Source organism: Peromyscus maniculatus, chromosome 23, assembly GCF_049852395.1.
Source record: "Peromyscus maniculatus bairdii isolate BWxNUB_F1_BW_parent chromosome 23, HU_Pman_BW_mat_3.1, whole genome shotgun sequence".
In the NCBI taxonomy this organism is placed as follows: domain Eukaryota; kingdom Metazoa; phylum Chordata; class Mammalia; order Rodentia; family Cricetidae; genus Peromyscus; species Peromyscus maniculatus.
In genome coordinates, this window is record NC_134874.1 from 7,439,039 (window position 1) to 7,457,920 (window position 18,882).

The following is an 18,882-nucleotide window of genomic DNA, read 5'->3' on the forward strand; positions in this document are numbered from 1 at the left end:
CACACCTGTCTCTCCAGCTGCACACACCTGTCTCTCCCTGCTGCACACATCTGTCTCTCCCAGCTGCACACACCTGTCTCTCTCTCTGCTTCCACCTGCTTCAGCTGCCACCCTGATTTCAGCCCTGGGCTGTACCAGGGTAAACCCTGTCTTCCTTGTGTCGTGATGTCAGAGTCTTTTGTCACAGCGACAGAAAAGAAGCTGCACCTCTGATAAGCCTCTGGGGACAGGCTTGTAACCGAGCCCGAGGTCAATGTCCTTGCTGGCTCCAGACCATTGTCAAGTTGACAGTGGAGGTGAACCACCTCACAGAGCTCCCCACTACTCCCCCCCCTCCATCACCCTGTCCTCCTCTATTCAGAGTAATGTCAAAACAGTCTGTCTCCACCTTCTCTGGATCCCGGCTAAGGCAGTGAGTCTCAGCCAGGGGTGATTCCGTCCCCAGGGGACATTTGGTAATGTCTGTAGACGGTTTTGATTGTCACAGCTAGAGGGCGCTATAGACATCTGCTGGCCAAGGCCATGATGCCCCCATTGCTCCAGTGGACAGGCCCTACCTCCATCACAGAGAATGGCCGGGTCCGAAATGTCACCAGTGCTGAGACCGAGACCCTGTTATATCACGCCCCTGGTCTAGTTTTGTGCAGAGCTATAGTTCATGATGGTGACATTTGTCTTTCTTGCCCCCACCCTCCCCCTGTGGCCTTCTAGATCGAGAATAGCCTCTGCATCTGTGCCGCCATGCCAAGCAAAGTCGTCATCCTCCGCTACAATGACAACCTCAGCAAGTACTGCATCCGGAAGGCAAGCTAACGGCGCAGTGCCCCCCCACTCCCCCACCCCCCAACCCCAACCCCAACCCCGGGGTCCGTGCACACAGCGGGCAGTGCTGAGCACAGCGTGTGTCTGTTCCTTTCTGCTGCCTAGAGAGTGAGACCTGTCTGTCCTGGAAGAGGCCAGGGCCTGTGGTAGCCACAGTGGCTCGCTCACTTTCCTTCCTGTTTGGGATCTGCCCAAATGGAGGTGGATGGAGGAGACGCCCTTTTTGAGCTGACAGAAGCAGCTTTCTGGTGATGAGGGACAAGGCAGCGCTGGCTCTGTTTTGACTTGTGGTCAGGGGTCGGACTCTTCCTCAGGACAGAGTGCTGTGTGGAGGAGGAGCGTTTCAACCTTTAAATTTACCTCGATTCTGGAGAAGGTGTTCCCTGTCCCCAGACTAAGTGTGTTGTGTCATGATAAGCCTGGCTCACGCCTGGTCATGCCCTGATAATACCCAGAGTGTAAGAAGCTGTGAGTTTGTGCGTAGGTGGTTAGCGAACCGGTCTCATTGTCGGCTTATCAGCCGGGCTTTGCTGGCCGCCCGTGTAGCCTGTGTATCGGGGATGGAGCTGGCTACCTCCGTGTTTTCTGATTGGCAACTGAGGCAGGGAGGCCGGGAAAGAGCTGACTTGACACTCTAAGGTTAAAACTACCTCTGGTTTTCCTACCCTCTCATCCTGCTTCTCTGTTTCCTCAGACTTGGTAGAGAGCCGGTGGATACATTTTCTGTGCCGCTGATGATTAAAGTTTGAACTGTTGGCTTCAGGCTAACACGATTCCTGGCCATCACTTTAAGAAAGCATGCCAGTTACATTTTGTTTTGTCTTAATGATATTAGGATTGGCCTAGAAATGACTGCAAATAACGAGGAGTCAATGAAGGCAGAGATGTAGTAATGCTGTGTGGATAATACAGACTCAAATTAGAAACTAGCCAATTACAGGCCAGCCCAAAGGAGGACGCTAAGGCCAGGCGTGTTAACAGTTGGTGTGGCATTCTGGTCTGCTGCTCCTGCAAGAGCGAGCATATTGTTAGTGTTCCGCCTGTCTGTGGAAACGGTGTCTCTCGCCTCTTTGGAAGCTGCAGTTCAGCCTTGTTTTCTGAGGCAGCCCGGGCTGGTGTAGCGCACGGTTAGGAGGTAGCGAACAGGCTGCATGTCACCCTGGCGGGCACAGCACGAGAGGCTAGAGGCTCAGGCCAAAACAGCAGCAGAGACAAGGTGCCCTGCGTCATCTCCGTCCCTCCCCCGTGCCCCCTCAGGAGATAGAGACCTCGGAACCCTGCAGCTGCATCCACTTCACCAATTACAGCATCCTCATCGGCACCAACAAATTCTACGAGATCGACATGAAGCAGTACACGCTCGAGGGTAGGGCTGCGTCTGTCTCCCTCGCCACCCCGCGGGGCCCGGGCCTCGAGGAGGCGAGCTCAGGCGTGGTTCCTGAAGCCCCCTCTCGCCTGCCTTCGCAGAGTTCCTGGACAAGAACGACCACTCCCTGGCCCCGGCTGTGTTCGCGTCCTCGTCCCACAGCTTCCCCGTCTCCATCGTGCAGGCGAACGGCGCCGGGCAGCGGGAGGAGTACCTGTTGTGCTTCCACGGTCAGTGCCCGCCGGCCCACGTCCTCCCCCTGGTCAGCAGGGTGGGTCCTCCCCAGCAGGGGCCGCTACCTCCCCCTGGTCAGCAGGGTGGGTCCTCCTCAGCAGGGGCCGCTACCTCCCCCTGGTCAGCAGGGTGGGTTCTCCCCCGCCGGGGTCCACTACCTCCCCCTGGTCAGCAGGGTGGGTCCTCCCCAGCAGGGGCCGCTACCTTCCCCTGGTCAGCAGGGTGGGTCCTCCCCAGCAGGGGCCGCTACCTCCCCCTGGTCAGCAGGGTGGGTCCTCCCCGCCGGGGCCGCTACCTTCCCCTGGTCAGCAGGGTGGGTCCTCCCCCTGGTCAGCAGGGTGGGTCCTCCCCGCCGGGGCCACTACCTCCCCCTGGTCAGCAGGGTGGGTCTTCCCCGCCGGGGCCGCTACCTCCCCCTGGTCAGCAGGGTGGGTCCTCCCCAGCAGGGGCCACTACCTCCCCCTGGTCAGCAGGGTGGGTCCTGGGGACAGGGGAGATTTACCCAGCCAGCATCGTGGGTGCCCTCTGAGGTTCCCCCTCCCCGACCCGGACAGTAGCCCGGCCACCTTGACACTTCCGCCAGCCCCTCCGTCTTCCTGTCCCACACCTTCTTCCTCTGGTCTGGTTTTTGCTGCTTTTTCTCTTGGTGTTTTCTTTCTGTTTTAATCCCTGGGTGTTCCTTTTCCCTCCTCCTGTCTCTTCCCTATCTGTCTGTCCATCCATCTCTTCTTCCTTCTCTCTCCCCCTTCTTTTCCTATTTCCTTCCCCACTTTGCTTGAATCCTCTTTCTGGAATAAATCTGATTAATAAGAAAACGTGACTGAAGGAAATCCTCATTTTAATTTAAACTAGGAGATGGTTCTGCAGACGGAGGCTGTCTGGCTGTGACAGTCTAGTTAAATCTGGCCACTTGTCCCAGGGGTTTGTTCCTGCCCTTCCGTCATAGCGTATGTGGCCTCTGGAGCTAATGCCTCCATGCTCTTGACACCTTACAGAATTTGGGGTGTTCGTGGATTCCTATGGAAGACGTAGCCGCACAGACGATCTCAAGTGGAGTCGCTTACCTCTGGCCTTTGGTACGTGAGGTGCCGGGGGTGTGGGGGCTCCTGCTCGCTGAAGTTTGTGTCCTAGGAAAGAATTGTGTGGAATTCTTGGCTTCAGGCTGGTGCTGGTATATCCTAATGGACTTCAGTGGCGTGGGCGGTGTTTACCTAACGGAGAATGTGTAAGTCAGGTCCCCCAGGCCATAGTCCAGCCTGTGAAATGTTTACAATTTCATGATACAAAAGAGGATATTCCCTGTGGATGTGAAGTCATTTTCAAGGCTGTATAGTGTCCCATCGTGGGACATACATTAGTTAATTCTGACTAGGCAGAACGAGGTCACACCTGTTCGTTCTGTAAGTATCAACACCGTGGTAAGCATCCTTGAACTTACTGTGTCAGATTGTGTCAGAACGTTTGTCAGATCATGTCCTTTGATTGTAAGTCTCTAAATGTAGATGGGTCAAAGAACGAACACACATACGTACAGGTCCGTAAGACAAGACTATGTGGATATTCTACAGCACTGTTATGGCCAAAAGAAGACAGACAGACAGACACACACACACACACACACACACACACACACACACACACACACACACACACACACAGGCACAGGGTAAATAAATAAATGTAAAAGAAAATACTTTCTTGCTCACCTATTGCTACCTAGTAACCCATTCTGGAACTCAGTGGTTGCCCAGGACTCTGGGTCTGCTCAGCTCTGCCCCTAGTGGCGTCAGTGGGGATCTGGACCAAGGAGAAAGTGCCAAAACAGCCCCCCGAAAAGAGGGGAAAAACAGTTGCTTTTCTTTTGGCTGGCCAGGGGCTTGGGGGTCACTCACTCAGCTGGAGGCCACTGTCCCCCTCCATGTGGACTCTTCCAAGAGTATAAACAGAGGCCATGGCCTTTCACATGCACGGTATTCTGCTGGTTCAAGCAGACCAGGCAGCTATGTTCAGAGCCCAACGCCTGCCTGAGGGCAGAGTCATGGCTTGCCACAGGAGCAGCAGTGAGGACCAACTTTCCCCTCCAGGAGAACAGGGCCTCTCCTGTCTCTCTAGTTCCAGTGACGCCATCATACAGAGATGAGTATTGAGATGTAGCTGGTGTGGCTACACACACAGGAGGGTCTGGATTTCAAGGCCAGCCTGGGCTACACAGGGAGACTGTATCTACAAAATGAAACAAATAATAACAGTAAAAACCCACAGTAATATCTAAATACCTATCTTTTAAAAACTTTACTTGGAGAGGCTGGAGAGATGGCTCAGCAGTTAAGAGCACTGGCTGCTCTTCCAATGGACCCTGGTTTGAGTCCCAGCACCCACATGGTGGCTCCCAATTGTCCGTAACTCCAGTTCCAGGGGATCCAACACCCTCTGCTGGTATCTGAGAACATTGTGCACAGGCATACATTCAGGCAAAATTCATACACGGGGTAGAAAATCTTCAAAATCTTAGAGCATATACAGTGTAAGTGAGTCCACAGAAGTCTCACCCCTGTGTCCATCTTCTTCTGTCTCATCTTGTTGCCCCAAAGGGAAGAACTTTCATGAATTTATCATCTTCCCAGTGTTTTATGCAAACACAAGCATTTAATAGACTTCTCCCCCTCGTGAGGGTAGCATGCTCCTCGAATCCTTCTGAACTCACCTCGCTGGTTGGGCAGTGCACTGTGGGTAGGTGCATCTCTTACCCCGGCCAGAGTCCCACAGGGATGCTGTAATTGATGATGTAACGAGCAACATGACAGCGAATGAACCCAGCCACGTGTGATGACGCTGTGTGGGGAAGTATTGGTACGGTACTGGCTCCTGGGTCACCGGTCCTTTTGCAAGTCTTGATTTTCCTTCTCCTCTCCTCCCTCCCCCAACCTCCTTTTCCTGCTCCTGCTCATCCTCCGTGGTGGCCCTGCAGCCTACAGAGAACCCTATCTGTTTGTGACTCACTTCAACTCACTGGAAGTGATTGAGATCCAGGCACGTTCCTCCCTGGGGTAAGCATTTCCCTCCATGCTTTGAAGACGAGTTTAAGGAATGCCACGCAGCGATGGAGGTAACCGGTAATGAATGTCAACTCTTCCTGGAACCCTGCAGGACCCCTGCCCGAGCCTATCTGGAAATCCCGAACCCGCGCTACCTGGGCCCCGCAATTTCCTCCGGAGCGATTTACCTGGCCTCCTCATACCAGGACAAGTTAAGGGTCATATGCTGCAAAGGAAACCTCGTGAAGGAGTCTGGCACTGACCAGCACCGGGTGCCCTCCACCTCCCGCAGGTACCGACCTTCCTCCCTCCAGGGCCAAGGAACGTCTCCACGGTGTGCTCAAGGCAATCCAGCTTTTTTGTGTGTGGCGTCAGTTCGTAAGCATCACAGGTATTGTGAAGGGCTCCCTGCGCCGTGGCCGGGAGCCTCTGACATCGCCCTGAGGGTGTCTCCAGTGGCACACAACTTGTACTCGGCTGCTTTGGTGTGTGTCTTTGGCATGCCAGCTGCTGAGCCCCACCCCCAGGGAGATAGATGTGTGGCCTCTCCTTCATGCTGCTCAAGCCTGGTGTGAGAGAGGGGCAACCGGAACTCTGGTTCCAGTCCTGATGTGCCTGCAGCCTAGACTGGGGACCAGGACGGACTTCCCTAAGGGAACAGCAAGGGGGTGGAGTCAGGAGGGCTGGGAGGCAAGATGTGTAGAGGAGGTCCAGAGGTGTGAGGCGTGGCAGTGGGCCGTGGCTTCCGAGGCCACCTAGAGGCTTCTGTGGAACCCGAGAACTCCTCAGAGTTTTAAATTTTTATTTTAAACCTTGTGTTTATTTTTGTGTTGATAATCTAACCCAGGGTGTAGAACCCAAAGGGCACAAAAAGTATAAAGTAGTACAGTCTCCTGGGTTTCGTTTCTTTCTTGTGTTTAAGAAAACATGTAAAGATTTATGTATTTTTATTTTTTGAGACAAGGTCTTACTGTGTAGCCTTGGCTGGCCTGGAGCTCACTATAGACCAGGCTGACCTCAAACTCACACAGACCCATCCTCCTCTGCCTCCCAGCTTGATTTTTTTTTTTCAATTTTTATGTTATGTATATGAGTATTTTTGCCTGTATGTATGCGTGTGCCTGGAGCCCGAGGAGGTTAGAAGAGGGTGCTGGATCCCCTGGAACTGGAGTTCCAGACAGTTGTGACCCACTGTGTGGGTGCTGGGAACTGAACCCAGGTCCTCTGGAAGAGCGGCCAGTGCTCTTAACCTCTGAGCCATCACACTAGCCCCCTCCCCCTTAACTTAAAGAGATAACGGTCTTGTCAAGTTGCCATGCTGGACCTGGCTCTGCTTTTTTTTTTTTTTTTGGTTTTTGGAGACAGGGTTTCTCTGTGTAGCTTTGCGCCTTTCCTGGGACTCACTTGGTAGCCCAGGCTGGCCTCCAACTCACAGAGATCCGCCTGCCTCTGCCTCCCGAGTGCTGGGATTAAAGGCTTGCGCCACCACTGCCCGGCCCCTGGCTCTGCTTCTTCTTCTTCCCTTTCTCCCCGACTCCACCACCACCCAGGGAAGAACCAGTTTTTCAGCCTTTTGCATTTCTATATAGAGACCTTTCTGCGTATATGTGTGCACAACTCCATGTTTGCTGCTCCCTACAAATAATACCATGGATTAGCTTGTTTTCTGGTACTGTGGCAAAATACCTGGTGCTGAGTTAGTTCTAAAGAAAGAGGCTCATGGTTCTGTTCTGCAGTTGAGGGCCCACATCTAGCAGCGTCCTCCTTGCCAATGTCTTGGGGGTGGTGCAGGGCATCACAGGATAAGAAACAGGGTCTCTGTATCAATCCCTGCTCACTTCTAAAGGCTCCGCCTCCACCTCCAGATACCATATTGGGTTCCATTCCAGCCCTCTGAATATCTCACGGCGAGGACTAGAGAGATGGCCCGGTGGTTAAGAGCGTGGGTTGCTCTTGTAGAGAACTCATTGGCCCCAACAGCCGCATCAGGGGGGGCTCACAGCTTTCTGTTACTCCAGCTCCAGGGGATCCCGACGCCCTCTTCTGGTCTTTGTGGGCACTTGCACATCCAATCTTTACTCTCTCAGTGGGAAGTAAATTTCCACACATGAACCCTCAAATCCTCTAGATGGCACTGAGTTCTATCCTGGGATTTAAAGTCCAGCATTTTTATAGATGTATCCAGTCTCTACCAGTAGCTAAGTTTAGAACATTTTATTATTACCCCTAAAGAAGTTAGTTTTCCTCTACTTCAGTGACTGCCTCAGGTACTTATCCCATGTAGGGATGGCTACCTTTCAACTGCCGGGCAGGGGCCTTTCTTGTCCAGCAAGCCCCAGGTCCGGTCCAACAAAGAGTCCTGAGTGCCAGTGGGTCTTTTCCAGGTCAGATGTTGATCCTTTTCTGGAAATAGGCTTCAGCCCAGTCTATGCCTTCCAGACATTGCCAGACTGCAGATTTTTCTGTCACTGTGTCTGGTTACAAGCCCGGTGGCTTCAACTCTACCATAGATCCGGAGAGAGGCATGCGCACAGGGCGTGCCCAGTCGTCATTGAGCCATACCAAGTTCGGTTTTCTTGCAAAAATACTGTTGGACTGCTGCAAGCTGGTTTTGCAATGCGCTTGGTCAGCATGCATGAGTGTGCATGTGTGCGTGCTTTTTTGGCAGGGCTGGCTGAGAATTGAACCCTGGGCCTGGCATACTACCAAAAGAGCTCTGCCACTGAGCCACCCCTGGCCCTTAGGCTTAGTCAGTGTGGTTTTAATCAATCCAGGACCTCGATGGAAAACCGGAAGTAACAAATGACCAGGAGCTCCTAGATTTTATGTGAGGCTGTCTCAAAAGGTCTCAAAACGCCATGGTTTGTTCTGAGTCTGGTGAAGTTGGTTTTGCCCATGTTTGTGTGGCTGCTCTTTGCTCTCACGGGGAAGCAGGTCCTCAGATGTTCTCACCTCCCTTCCCAGCCTTCTTCCCTCTTCCTTCTGACAGAAGGGGCCGTGTGCTGGGGATGCTCGACTGTGCCCTGATGTCTTGGCGATGGCTTCAGGGCAGCACAGGAAGTCGCCTCCTTCTCCTCCTTCTCTCGCGCTTGGCTCTTCTTGTTCCTCAGTTTATTTAAATGCTCCTGTCCTAAGCATCAGCAGCCCTCTGGATGGTTTCCAGTCTGTTGCTGGAACTTCCCCTGCTCTGAAAATCGAGGGGCCTGCGGGCCCCCGTGAGTGGGTGTGTGATGGCGAGTAGAATTCTGATAGGTGTCGCTGAGTCTGCCGCCCTGGGGTCTGCACCTGCTTGGAGTTCCCTCCGCTGGGCGTAGAAGTTGGTTGCCTCATCCTGACCCAGAAGACTAGGAACCAGAACCACATCCAAGCTGGAGATGTTGGTCCACAAAAGCTCTGAGAGTTAACCCAGGGAACGATTTCACTGACCTCTGATTTTACTTTTGGGGACACTTCTACTCTGTACACAGCTGTGGGGGTCCCCTGCCAGGTGCCAGGCATCACATCTGGGGCTCCGGAGAGCAGTGCTGAGGGCACCTTCTTTATTCCCCTAGGGACTAGAATTAGGTGCGTGAATACCCGAGTGTTCAAAGGTACTTAGCTATTACAAAAGACAGACATATCTTTAATGCTCTGATGCTGTACAAGGACAAGCCGTCTCTCTTATTGATAGATAGACAGGAGCCAATGTTTCCGAGATGTGTAGTCCTGGCCCCACTGTTCTGGAAGTGGCCGAGTACCGTGCACACTTTCCTGAACCTGAATGTATCTTGGCAATGGCCTTACCTCTTTGTCGGGTGTGATTTTAATTGCAGGGTGTGCTGAAAGGCCAGTGCCAATGCTTCTCTCTTCATTTGATCCCATCTCCAGAGTGATGGCATTGCGGGCCAGGATGCACCCCAGGCCAGCGTGCACCCCTAAAGTGTCTGGACTCTCGGTGTTGTTCCCAAGTCATGCCAGAAGGGGGTCTAAGTGTTGGGATTAGGTGACCCCGCGTGGTCCCACTGTAAGGACCTGCTTGTTCTGTTGTCCAGAAGGGCCCCAGTTGTTGTGAATGGGGCAGAAATAATGCGCTGGCTTCCCGGTGGGGGGGTGGGCAGGCAAGTCCCACTCACACCCGCAGTCAGTTCTCAGCTCCCATTCTGCTTATAGAATGGTCTTTTTTGCTCCTGACTGCCTTGCCTGGGTCAGTGTCTGTGTCTGTGACTGGCTTGGCTGGCTGTCATTCACAGCAGGTTCCATTTTCCCGGTCCGTTTAGCAGAGCAGAGAACGTAACTCTGCAGAACTATAAAATGGATGTGGTAGCTCATTGGCCATTATAGATATGGAGATGGAAGACTGCCCACTTGGCCTCAAATGATGGGTGTCCTTTTGCTTCTCATTAATCTCAGCTAGGGCCTGAATGGCCTTCTCTGAGCCACCCTGATTCCCTGGACACAGCAACCTCCAGCTAGCCTTGTGATGGGCCCCTGTGGACACATTCCAGAATTTCTCTTTCATTGCGAATAGGCTTAATGTAGTTCTCTCCCTTAGATGTATTTGTTTTAATGCGTCTTCTGTCTCTCCAAGCTCTGCAGCTCGAGTTGCGTATGGACTTTGGTTTCAGATGTAGAAATGAGTTCCCTTACATTCAGTACTGCAGAGACGTGGTGTGGGGCTGGCTTTCAGAGTGGTTATCGGAATCGCCAGTTAGCCTTGTGTGGGGAAGCGAGGCCACAGCAGAAAGCTGTTCACACCACAAGCTGACCTCTGCAAGCTGGCCTGGTTTTCAGCTCTGCCTTCTTCCAGCAGGTCGTTAGGGCCATGGGTCTGGTAAAGCCTGGATTTGATCCAGGCCAGACAGGGCTGAGGGTTGAATTGAACCACCCGAAAGGTCCCCGATGCGGGGAGTTGTGGCTGGCTGGGGTGACGATGGTAATAGTTCCATAGTAGATGGCTTGCCTGGGCCTGGGTTTCAGATTTTAGTACCACTGAGGAAAAGGGGGAAAGGCCTTGTGTTCTCAGTGGGTTGGGGGGGTGCGGGAGGGGTCAGAGGTTGTTAATGGTTAATCTCTGGGACAGGGTGAGTGAGCTGGACTGTCTCCATCTGCCCAGCTTGATTTTATCAGGTGTCATCTTCTTGCCATAACTGGGAATTGTCAACCTTCTGAGCGTCTGTCTTGGGTGCCACAAAAACTTGGGAAGCCACTTACAGGGAGAAGGGAAAAGGTGACCAAACACTGAGCACAAGGCTGTCACAGATCTGGCCTCTGATGGTGACAGCCTTTCTCAAAGCTGCTCCCTTGTGAGGGCCTCGATGGGCCTCTGATTCCTGGGTTATGAGAGGCTCTGCCCCTAACAGGAGACTCCTGGGAAATATTCAGTTGGTATGATAGAGCATGGAGATCATGACCCCAGACTGACCTCTCGGGTCCTAGCCCCGGCCCCTCCCCAGCCTCTCCACCATGCACTTGCCACAGCTTGTTCCCGTCTGGTGGTGTTAAGAGGCCATGAGGCAAAGTCTAGCGGGCCTAGCCAAGGCGGGAACTTGGTGAGTGGGAATGCAGCAGGCAGGAGCTGGCGCTGACACCTGGCAGCTTAGTTTTTTTTTTTTTAATCCTCATCCTCAGGTCTAAGCTTTTTCTATTAGGAGTGAGTGGTAGATATGCCTTTAACCCCCAGTCCTCAGGAGCTGAGGCAGGAGGTCCATGACTTTGAAGCCAGCTTGGGCTTCATAGTGAGTTCTAGGCCAGCTGAAGCTACAAAGTGAGATCCTGTTTCAAAAACTAAACCAGACAGACGGAACAGCGGCGAGAAGGAGCCTGCTTAGATAATTAAGATGGGAAGGGAATTCCAGCTTTGGGGCTCTGACTTCTCAGCCCCCCGACTCTCTTATTGTCCCCAGCAGCCCCAACAAGCGAGGCCCACCCACATACAACGAGCACATCACTAAACGCGTGGCCTCCAGTCCGGCGCCACCGGAAGGTCCCAGCCACCCCCGAGAGCCAAGCACACCCCACCGCTACCGAGACCGAGAGGGCCGGGCAGAGCTGCGCCGGGACAAGTCCCCGGGCCGTCCCCTGGAGCGGGAGAAGTCCCCAGGTCGGATGCTCAGCACGAGGAGAGAGCGGTCCCCAGGGAGACTGTTTGAAGACAGCAGTAGGGGCCGGCTGCCCGCGGGAGCCGTGAGGACCCCACTGTCCCAGGTTAACAAGGTAAGGCAGCAGCGTCCTCTTGGCTTGGACTCCATCACCGTGGCTCAGGCTCGTGGGAAGCAAAAGCTTTATTTAAAGGGCTTCCTCCACAGAGGACAACTTGTGATTTAAAGGAAGGGCGTGTGTGCACACCTCAAAATCTAACAGCTACCAAAGGGCATGTTGTTCCCTGCCCAAGAAGCAGTATTAGTGGCTTCTAGATCTATTCTGTACATATAAGCAAATATATGTGCCCCCCCCCTCCCGTAAATACAAATGATGACATTTTAGATAGTTTCAGACACACAGGCAAGCACATATATGCATTATAGACACTGATATTTTTTCTGGAAGTTACTAGAAGCTTGTAACCGTGCGTTTGCTTTCTAGAACTTTGAGTTTTTAGAAAGTCTGAAGTGGTACCCATGTGACTTTTCAGATAGGGTGTGAATCAGTAGATGGCGATGTCGAAGCAGGTAACTCATGAGTGTGCGCACATGGACCCTGGCTTCCATTCTCTTTGGTGGGCCGTCCAATTTCTAGGGCCCACAGTAGGCAGAGGTGCTGCCCTTCCTGTCCCCTGGGGATCATTTTCTGAGTGGCATTCTCCTACTGAGGCTCCATAGCTCACAGCCAGCACTTCTGGTTAGAGAAAGGAGAAAAGCCACGTAATAAATGTTTTCCCATTAAAACTGAGTGTGCATATTTATGTGTGCACCTGTGCAAATTCAGTTTGGGTTTTTTTTTTTTTTTTTCCAGTGACTTGTTTCATGCCTGACCCCAGGCCTTGAGGGCTGGCTCTGTTAAGTTGGCACCACTCTGTTCTCTGTGACACCACTGTCAACCGCTGGAGGGCCAGGACAGGCCCCCGAAAGTAATACCTGCTTCACACAGGGAGCCGGCAGTTCCCGGCCTTGGATGCTAAAACCCCCTCCTCTTTATTTTGCTCCTAGGTCTGGGACCAGTCTTCAGTATAAGTCTCATCCAGAAGAGCCACCTCCTCATCTCAGTCTGCAGGAAAACACGGCACCCCGGGTCTCCGCTGCAGGGGACCCCAGCGCCCGTCTGCTCGGCCCGCGTTCGGCACAGCTGGGTCCAGACCGTCCTTGGCACGGATACCCCCCATCTCCAAGGGGTGCAGATAGCCAAGGCTCTTAGGCGCTGCCAGCACTCAGACCCCCCCCACCCCCGGGGCAGGGGGGGGGGTCCCCTTCCTGCGGTCATCTTCTTTGCACTTTGTTACTCTTGGAGAGCATTCAGAGACTTTTGTATTTAGCTCCAGCCTGTACCAGTTCATCAAAGGAAGCCAACCCGGACACAAACTGTGGCTGGAAGTCTACCTGCTACTCTAAGATCCTTGGGTTGGTTGCTTTTTCTTTGATTTTTATTTTTTTCTCCCTTTTTTTTTCTTTTTCTTTCTTTTCTTTCTTTCTTTTTTTTTTTTTTAAGACAACAGAATTCTCAGTAGATTTGGATAGCGACGTATTTCCTGTTGTAGTCGTTTTTAGCTAGATCACACCATCAGGTCTTCGGCACTGAAACGTAGCGTAGAAGAGTCCCCGTTGGTTGGCTTAACCTCCCGTGTTCCTGTAGCTCCATCCTTGTTCCGGTCCATTCTCATAGACGGCCCTGTTTCACCCAGGGTGACATCGTAGCCAAATGTTTACCGTTTCTCATTGCCTTTTACGGCCTTGACAACTTCCCCTCCCACCAGCTGAGAATGTATGGAGGTCCATCGGGCCTCAGCTCGGAGGCAGTGACCCTGCGGCCAAGGGACCTCATCGGGCTCTGCTCCCCCTACCCCTCAGCAAGCGTCATCTATCCAGCCTGCTTCCCCAGCTTTCCACGTAGCTTTGGCCAGGAAAGCACGCAATAGACTTGCTCCAAGCCCAGCATTAATAGGGCCTCGGGGTTGGGCCTGGGACCTGGGGCCCCCACCTCCTGTTCTGAGGATCGGCGTGCCTGCTGCTGCTCCTCACTCCTCTGGAATGGGGAGGAGACCTGTCTGGGAAGCCCTGCATGGCGGCTCACTGCATGTGCTGCCCCCCCCCACCGGCCTGGCTGACTCCTCCCTGGGTTGCTCTGCCAATGTACTGCTGCCATCCCATAGCCCCACCAAATCGAGACCCTCTGACGACTTGTCAGCTAACTGGCCACGACAGGCTGCAGTCTGTAGCACTGAACAAACAAACAAACAAAAAAAAAAAACAAAAAACGCTCAAGCCTTACGACCAGAGAAGGATTTCAGCAAACCACACTTCTCCCTCAGTTTCCCCTCCCACCTTCGAGCTCCCTGCTGACTTCAAGGATGACTGTGTTCACACACACACACACACAAAACAAAAAAACCCAGCACGGTTCTGCCCCCCACGAAACTGTGACTTCGCAGATGAGCCTTTCCCTAGGGCTGGACCTAAGGCCAGGACCTTGGAGAGAAGCCGCAGCTCAACTACTCCAGCCCCATGGGGCTGGCGAGTCCCCCCCTCCTTAGGTGCAGTGCGGCTCGCCCAGTCTCTCTCCCGCACTCTCTCGAGTGCGGAATTCCTGGCAACCGGATAGAATCGACTTAGAGGCTTTGCAGTTGGCAAGCTAACTAGCGGCCTTACTTCTGCCTTTAACCCCCCCCCCAAGGCCTCTTCCGCTTTGGATTCTCCACGACTCTTAGGCGTGCCTCCACAACCACGGCACATCCTAGGTAGGCTGAAAGGTAGACCTGTCCCCGCCGCGGCAGGTGGGCAGGTGGACCGTGTCTGTGTCCTCAGCCCACATGTCCACAGTCCACGTCACTTCCCAGACTACAACCTGGCCGACATGCCGGCTCCTTCCTGCTCGTCTCTTAACCTAAGTGCTTTCTCGTTCAAAACGCCCGTGACCCTCCATGTCCAGCACCCTGCTGCTGTGTTTTTATGTGTTGCTTGGAATCTTTGGGGTCATGTCCCCTGTCCCCATCCCCCCTCCCCCCCAGGGCAGATCTGACTGACCGGCTGCTGAAGTTTTTTGTCTCTTGGTCCACAAGTTTTCGGAATGGTCCCTGATAACTGGTCTTCAGTCTTGGCATTTCATCTAGGACCACCACGAGAAATGGGCGCCTTGAGCCCTTGACTGTATATTGCGCGTCTCATCTGTGAAGTGCTTCCCGCTACATAGAACTAGCTCAAAAGACTGTACATATTTACAAGAAACTTTATATTCGTAACAAAAAAAAAAAAAGGACATTGAATTGGTTTCTACTTTTTTATTGTAAAAGGTGCATTTTTCAACACTCACTTTTGTTTTCAACGGTGGTAGCTGTGGACAGCCATCTCCGCCGGAGTGGGGAGCTCTCTGGGTGACCACCGAGATGCCAGCAGGAAATAATCGTAACCCGAAATCGCAGTCAGAAGCTTATTAGCATCTATAAGATTCTAGGTCTCCAAAAGTACAGGCTTTTTTTCTTCATTACCTTTTTTATTCAGAACGAGGAGAATACATGGACAGTTCCAGATCCACCTCGAGAGGAATGAACTTTGTTGTTGAACAAATAGTGAAATAAAGCAATGATCTCAAAAGGTTCGCTCCCTTGGCGTCTTTTCTCGTCAGAGACCCAAAAAAAGCGACGGCCAAGGCCAGTGCGGGCTCGCTGGTACAGCACTTCCGCTCCGAAGGAGGCTTTTCTGCGGCGTGCACCTGGGTGGCCAGAATCAGAATCTTGGAATTAAGAGTTAGGGGGACACTTAGTTTGGTGGCTGCTTCTATGAACCGGGCACTTATTATTAAGGTCATTTTTTAGGGCAGGGAACTGGAAAGCTTAAACAGCCACCTAGGCTACTTTAAAAGGATTAGTCTAGAACAGCTCAGCTGTAAGCAGCTAACCAGGAAAACAGGTCAACACAGGATTTCTCTGATCCCATTATGCTGAGGCCACTGAGAACTTAATACCGCGCTTCTCTTTGGAGGGAGTTCAGATGAAGGTAACTGAACGCTTCTGGTTCTGACTAGACATTTACTCTCTGCAAGGTAGATCGGCTCCACCGCTTTGTAGTTTGTTAGGTAAACTGGACTGGCCCAGAAAAACGTTTTTCTCCCCCGATACCTGTTGCTTTTCATCTTCGATTAAAATATAACAAGGTAATCAGGTGTAGTTAAAAGTTGACTTTGAGGGTCACATCTACCAGGCTTTTGCTATAGAGAGGCTGTGTTCCTTGTGATTGTGGGAAAGAAAATGACTCACCAAGGAGGAAATGAGGTGTTGCAACTTCTTCCCAGAGAACAAACACTAGAAAAATGTCCATTAACTAACTGTCAGCTAAGCTAACCATTTCAGTTCTTAGCCCCAGAATTCTTGGCAGCCAGGGGCTGCCTTAAAAGCTAAGTAAACAGAGTTTGGTTCCAAAAGGAACTTGCCCAGAGGTCTTTTGGGCCTGAAGGGACTACCCCTACGAAACAACTGTGAAATTGCTCAGTCACACTGTAAAATGAGGCCCAGCCCCAGACCGCTTAATTCTCACCAAACTCAAGGCATTGAGTTTGTACCAAGTTTCATGACCATGAAAGTTTTGGTTCCTGGGGCCGAGAGAGAGAGAGAGAGAGAGAGAGAGAGAGAGAGAGAGAGAGAGAGAGAGAGAGAGAGACAGAGAGAGAGAGAGAGAGAGAGAGAGAGAGAGAGAGAGAGAGAGTCTACTTAATAGGAGTGAACAGCTAGTCTACAGAAAAGGACCTTTGGCCAAAGCTTAGTTTAGAACACTCATGAAGACCCACAGCAAAGGTGGGGTGGCCCTGCAGGGGTGGGGTGGCCCTGCAGGGGTGGGGCAGCCGAGCTGCCACCATAATTACATTGGCTCCTTTCCGTGGTTCTCAGCCACGACAGAGCTTCCTTCCTTCCCCTACAGGATGCTAGAGGGATAGCTAGTGAGATTCTGAGTCTTAGTTGCCACAGTATGGGGTCCTAGTGGTACCCAGTGGGTAGAGAGGTCAGAGCAGTGCTACAAATACCCTAGAATTCACAGACAGCCTTCATCCCCAGTAGTAAAGAATGATCTATATCCGTAGCGCCAAGACCAAGAGACTCTGCTGTAGCTGCGCCAGTCAGAGGCAGTTCTGGCCGGATCTTTCTTGCTGGTTTAAGTGCCACTTACTCTGTCTGAAACCATCAAATGTGGACTCTGTTTCCCTGAAGCTGAGCGGGCGGTGGAAATGGCGGTACGGCAATTTCTGCTTTCCTTTAGATCTGTCAATGAGTGATAGGGCTGTTTGCCCAGAAGGGGTTATTAGAGGTGGAGGAAAGGACTTTGAAAGTGACTCCGCTACTGTACATGCCTGAGGCACCCTCAGAGAGCCACAAAATAGGAAAAGCGGAATTGGCCCAGGCTGCACACCTGGAGCTGTCTACCGGTCTCCCTGGCTGTGGAGTTTCCAGATGGGACCGGTGAAGCCCCTTTGAGGTGGGGATGGGGCAACAGAAAGGGCTAGCCTACTGACGTGGATCCCAGAGACAGTAGCTGGGCCCCACAGACCAGCTTGTAGGATCCCCTCCAAGGTTCCTGAGAACTCGGAGTTCTCGGGAAGGCTGGATGATTCATACAATTAACTGAGGTGATGGTTTTTTTTTTTTTTTTTTTACAAGAAATACAGACATATTTACGACTTCCTTGCTTTCTCTTAAAGATGGGAGGCTCAAAGGCAGAGGGCAGCTCAAGTTTCTGTTTGTCCATTCATCTGCTGGGTACAAGTGTTGGAGACTCATCGGAAGCAGGATTAACTCAATGACTGACCCAGACTTTGTTCAGACTGTTAACACAGGCGGATGTTTATGTGTACTGTTGCTATAGTAAATTGCACCCGAGACGGTGTCATTGATGAAGAACAAATTATTTCTTGCACTTCTGGAGATTAGGAAGTCTGAGACAAGGTGCTATGGGTGTGGTCACCTGGCCAGGGCTGCTGTAGGCTTCCAAGATGAACCTTTTGTTTCTGAACTCTCCACAAAGCCCTCTTGTAAGGCCTCCCTCGTGAGGGTGTGAGGAGGAGCTCTCACGACCTCACTACCTCTTAAACAGCACCTTTTAAAACCATCACAGTGCAGACAACTGAGCTTTGGACGGGACGTAGACCATAGCAGATGAGACACCAGGAGAATTCACCGTAAGCTGGAATGTGAGCTAGTGCTCATGTTCAAAGAACCTCGTTCTCTTAAAATGCTCCGGTCTCCGCCCTCAGTCATGGATGTCTAGGATTTCCTAAGGAGCTGATGTTACATTGTAGTTTCCTTGTCTGGTGCCCTGACTTCCTGTTTGGGGCCAAAACCCACTCACGTTTTCTGGCTCCCAGTGTAAGGTAAGGGAGTCCCAGGTGTCGTCTTGTCTAGTCCAACGCCTCTTGTTTTTCAGGGAGAGGCCGTCCCTAAAAGCCATGGGATTTACATCTGCATCTGCTAGCGGGTGAAGAGTGGGCTCAGAGGCTTCGTCAAGCTGGTGACCTAGTCTTGGAGCACCATCAACTTCCTCCCGTCCACACCCACAAGCAGAGACAAAGGGAAGGAAGTGGCCTTGCCTGGGTCCTCCGGATTCGGTGTTTTCAGATATGGTTCTATGATTGTTGAGGTTAACTGCCTAGAAAGATGTCATTCAGGGGCCTCCTGGCACCCCCTCATTCACTCTATGCAAACCAAAGATGTTTACTAAGAATTTATATTTTATCATTCCCCAAATAACACAGCCTAACTATTTGCATAAATTTACACTGCATTAAGCATAAAGGAAGATGTGTATAGCTTATATGCAAATAATAGACTATTTGATCTGTGCTTTGAGGGGCTGGAGACCTTCGTAATGGGAGCAGAGATAGAACCATCACCTGGGGATACTGAGAAACCACTGTATTGATCCGGCAGTCCCCTTACATTTTCCTGATTTTCAGGCCTTATCTTTGGCTCTATAAAGTAATTTGTGTTTACGTTTCCAGAGGGAGGAAATACATCTTCACTAAAAAGCAACTTGAAGTAAGCTTTCGTAGCCATGGGACCAGTCCTTACCTATGTAGCGAATGCTAGCTAACAGAGCAAGTGTGACCTGGGTCACGGGACACAGCTGGACAGGTGCCTGTACTTCTGTGGTTGGGCAACCCAGCTGCTCCTTTTCCGTTTCTTTGAAGTCATTTGCTCCCATTGCCTTTAGCTGCTGGGTCTGGGACCTCTGGGCCTGTGGGCATCTTCTGGGGACTCCCTTTTGCTCTTTGAGAAAATGAGGTCTTTTAATAAATATGCACACAGAATACTCA

The 18,882-nt window shown here is 51.9% G+C and overlaps 1 protein-coding gene across 18 annotated transcripts in view; it reads left to right on the plus strand.

Annotated features, from left to right (window-relative positions):
- The window catches only part of Cit (citron rho-interacting serine/threonine kinase), a 185,429-nt gene extending 170,253 nt beyond the window's left edge, over window positions 1-15,176 (plus strand). For 13 of the 18 annotated variants that reach the window (XM_076560160.1, XM_015997517.3, XM_076560163.1 and 10 more), the window contains 8 exons: window positions 712-804; window positions 2,080-2,188; window positions 2,290-2,418; window positions 3,418-3,498; window positions 5,391-5,469; window positions 5,570-5,749; window positions 11,340-11,649; window positions 12,582-15,176. In XM_076560160.1, the coding sequence (XP_076416275.1) occupies window positions 712-804; window positions 2,080-2,188; window positions 2,290-2,418; window positions 3,418-3,498; window positions 5,391-5,469; window positions 5,570-5,749; window positions 11,340-11,649; window positions 12,582-12,605 (1,005 nt within the window). In that variant the 3' untranslated portion in view covers window positions 12,606-15,176. The remainder of the gene's footprint in view (window positions 1-711; window positions 805-2,079; window positions 2,189-2,289; window positions 2,419-3,417; window positions 3,499-5,390; window positions 5,470-5,569; window positions 5,750-11,339; window positions 11,650-12,581) is intronic. The other 5 variants (XM_042268508.2, XM_076560164.1, XM_042268509.2 and 2 more) reach the window with 1 other exon arrangement.
- Window positions 15,177-18,882: the final 3,706 nt, after the last annotated feature.